Below are 3,492 nucleotides of genomic sequence, written 5' to 3' on the forward strand. Positions count from 1 at the left end.
GTCTCTTTCCTCGGCAATGCATCTACCACTGGTTTGCTCGTCGGAACGACCGCTGACGCTTCACCAAATATCCCAACCCAAACGTGTCGAGAGGACGTTGCCTCTGTTCCATCAGACTGTCCTCTTCATGTGCTTGACACCTCCTAGACATGCAGCAGTCTTTTGCCAAGTACCGAGGGGATGAAGTGAAGTTTGAGACGTGACCACACTTCCGTGCCCTCTCCTGTCTCCTGCACGTCTGTTCTCTCGAAGTGGCTGCTCAGGTTATGCGCCTTCTGTCGTCGCCTGGAGAACATGTTCCAGTCACGGGATCTGATACGCTGCTTTCACCTTCCTACGCACGTGAATTGCTCTCTGCACCTGAGTGAGCCTCGGAGTATGACCGACCAGACCAGCATCGCGACTGACAACGGCTCTTACAGAAAATAGACAAGGATTGTACAGCAAAGACATGGATTGACGAGAACGCAGATGAACTATTCTTGTTGGCGTCGAATTGGTGTTCTGGAGTCCCATCTACGTAGCCGTCGTTGACAGCTTTCTAAGAAGGCCGTTCCTCCAAGTATGTGCTGTCTTCTGTCCATTCTACGGAATTTTTTATTGTTCTTTTTTTTTCCTTCCCCTAAACCTCGTGAATCCCTTTGCCCTTCACCCCTTCTATCAGCAGTTCCAAGGGGAACTCTCAAGGAAGCGCGGAGGGTGCCAGGGCGGGTTCCAGCTGCAGACATCTACGGCAGTCAACTTCTTGCATTCGTTCACAGGCTCAGTCGCAATTCAACTCTGTTCACTCAGATACAACTCGTTATAAGACACGCTCGATTTTGCTCTTGGCTGCAGTGGCCTCTCCTACACTACAGTGACAAACACTGCCATCAGTGCTTGATTTGGAGCGGAGTGAAGAGGTCTTCCATACATAGTCCGCAGGCAACACATACAAGGCGTAGGGGTATAGCACATCTCAACCCTGGCCCTCCACAGCTGGGCCTCCATAGTCCATATAGATCCGCTCTCGTAGCCTTTGAATCCCTGGCTAGCCCCCCAATATCATGGCTCCACAGGCGTCTCCTGGTAGCTGCCTGCTAGTCCCAAGGGTGCCCAGCTGATGAACCTGAGCTAGAGCTTCAAGACCTCTGTTTGGTGCATAATTGGGGAATCTCCGGTTCCCTCCCCAGACTTCTGTTTGTTCGTCGTTTTTGGGACACTCCAAACTCCAGGTTTCTCAGGCCAGAACTGAGGGTCCAAAGACCCTGTTGGTGTCGCCAGAAGTGAGAGCTCACGTGCACTTGATTGGGATTCGAGGGTTGTTGTGCGGCACTGGGCTGGTGGAACTGCACCCATGGGAGGGATGCATCTGACGAGGGCCTGCATTGGGAGGAAGTTCATCAATAACGTCTTTGAACCATATACAATTCGTAGCCAGCACATCCACACCTGAGCCCCTATCACAATTGAAATTCTGTTCATTCGCTTTTCTTGTTGCGTCGGAGGCGCACCAGGCCTTTCCGTCATCTGGTGTGGATAACTGTGTGTGTGTCTCTATATCCTGGTATATAAGGATACCTCCCCAATTGCATCACCGTGTACTCAGTTACACAACATGATGTTAAACAGTATAGCATCTCAATCTGCCTTCACCTCAGTTGAGAATCCGCTCTCTCTCTCTTCCTCTCATCCTTCTTTCTGTACCTAATCCGCCCTTCTTCTTTCCGCCCTCTCTGTAAATCGCCAACCTTCAAGAAAAGCCTGAGGTAGGGCTTGGTCCTTCGCACATGTTTGGATCACAAATCGTCCGGAGCTTACCTGATCTTTGCACGGAAAGATCGCACCCTTCGAGTTGCCAGTACGGAGGCGTACACACGCAAGTGTGCCGTGCTGGATCTTTTTTTTTTAACCACCCAACTCTTCGACATCTCCTCTGTCACCCTCTTTCCCTAACGTAATTTCACCTTACGACTTATGACTCACGCACCTATACGACCCTGCCCGCTCCTTCCCATATCCAGTGGCCAACAAACTCACAACCCCCACAAGTTTACGAATCCACGCACACTTACCTTACCTTACTATACCTACCTACACAACCACACGCCGTTCCCCCAATCTTCTCAACCTCTTCCATTCGCGCACTGAGCTCGATCGATCGTGAGCAAAGTATTCACGTGAGAGGACAGATCCTTCGAAACAGGACTTCGGCTTTAGAAAGGTCCTTGTGCATCGACTTTCGATTACCAGGCGTGGCCTTCCAGTTCAGCTGGTCACTTCTTCTATCTACCCAGACTTGTAAGGATTTGATACCAGTGCCTCCGTTGTCAACTTGCTGATTTCATGTCCTCCTAGCTTGTGTCTGACTTGCCATTGAGGCCACTGACTGTTCCTTCCTCGAACGTGAAAATATCCCCCCAAGGTGCGTCAAGGCCTGCCACTTCCGTCTCTCAAAAGCGTTGCTGTGTTGAATTGAGCTTTGCTAACAGTTGACGTTGGTGTTCGATAGTCTTCATGATGTTCTCCGGTTCTGAAGATCTTCGGTCGCTCTCTGACGAGTCTGTCCACTCCCGCGTCGATGTCCCTGTCGAGCAACAGGCCTCTGTACACAGCGACGACCTGTCCGCTTCTGAGTCCAGTGAGATTCAGAGTGAGCCGACCGCTTCTCAGACCCTTCCTGCCGTGAACGATGTCGCTGCCCAGGAGCCCGACAAGCCCGATGAAGAACCTGTCGCTCCTGACGCAGCCATGGTAGGTGCCGAGCTCGATGATTGGCAACGCGCTGCTCAATACGAGGCCATGATTCAAGCCGCTCGTGTTCTTCCTGCTATCGACGATGCTCCGGCCAATGTAGGTGAAGGACCGATCGAGATCCTGTTCGAAAATGACGATGGCGATCGGCATTTTTCGGAGAGAAATTGCCTCCTATCAATTAACGACAAACTTCTTCCGGGTTACATTGACACCTACCGCCGTAGGCTTGGGGCCAGTCGAGTTCGGAATGGTGCTAAGACAACGGCACATTTCGTTCGAGGCAAACACGTATCGGACATCATCCTCATCCAGCACTTCATCATCGACATCAACGGCAAATCCACTCCTGCTGGCTGGATTGCCGTTCCTGTTCATATCGCTAAGCGGCACGTTCTTGTCAAACACGACAGGCGCAACAACGGTCTTCTTTCTGCCATCAACGTAGTCAATGATGTCATCGGTGATGCAGTTCAGCTTCGCCTATACGCTTCAGCTGATGAGATCAAGTCATCCGTTGCCACACGCCGATGGAGTCGGTTCACATCGGAGGATCAGACTGAATGGGCCAATGCCTGGGCTACGGCTCTCGCTTCCGACGAGCTCGTCATTGATCTTTGGCTTGAGGATGATCCCATGTTCTTGTCCAATCTTGTGAGTCCTCTCTCGACTGCCGACGAAACTCAAGATCCCATGGACGTCTTCTTTGCCAACGGTATCAATCAATACAAACACCTTGGCAAAAAGAACATCAACACA

General features: G+C 51.3%; 1 protein-coding gene across 1 annotated transcript; it reads left to right on the top strand.

Moving 5' to 3' along the window:
• Positions 1–2,496: 2,496 nt before the first annotated feature.
• Positions 2,497–2,993, top strand: VDBG_07778 (predicted protein; the record flags this gene model as incomplete). The annotated part of the gene is made up of 2 exons (XM_003002273.1): positions 2,497–2,832; positions 2,961–2,993. The coding sequence occupies 2 exons, from the start codon at positions 2,497–2,499 to the stop codon at positions 2,991–2,993; spliced, it is 369 nt and encodes a 122-aa protein (XP_003002319.1).
• Positions 2,994–3,492: the final 499 nt, after the last annotated feature.

This window comes from Verticillium alfalfae, genomic scaffold, assembly GCF_000150825.1.
Source record: "Verticillium alfalfae VaMs.102 supercont1.10 genomic scaffold, whole genome shotgun sequence".
NCBI classification, from domain to species: domain Eukaryota; kingdom Fungi; phylum Ascomycota; class Sordariomycetes; order Glomerellales; family Plectosphaerellaceae; genus Verticillium; species Verticillium alfalfae.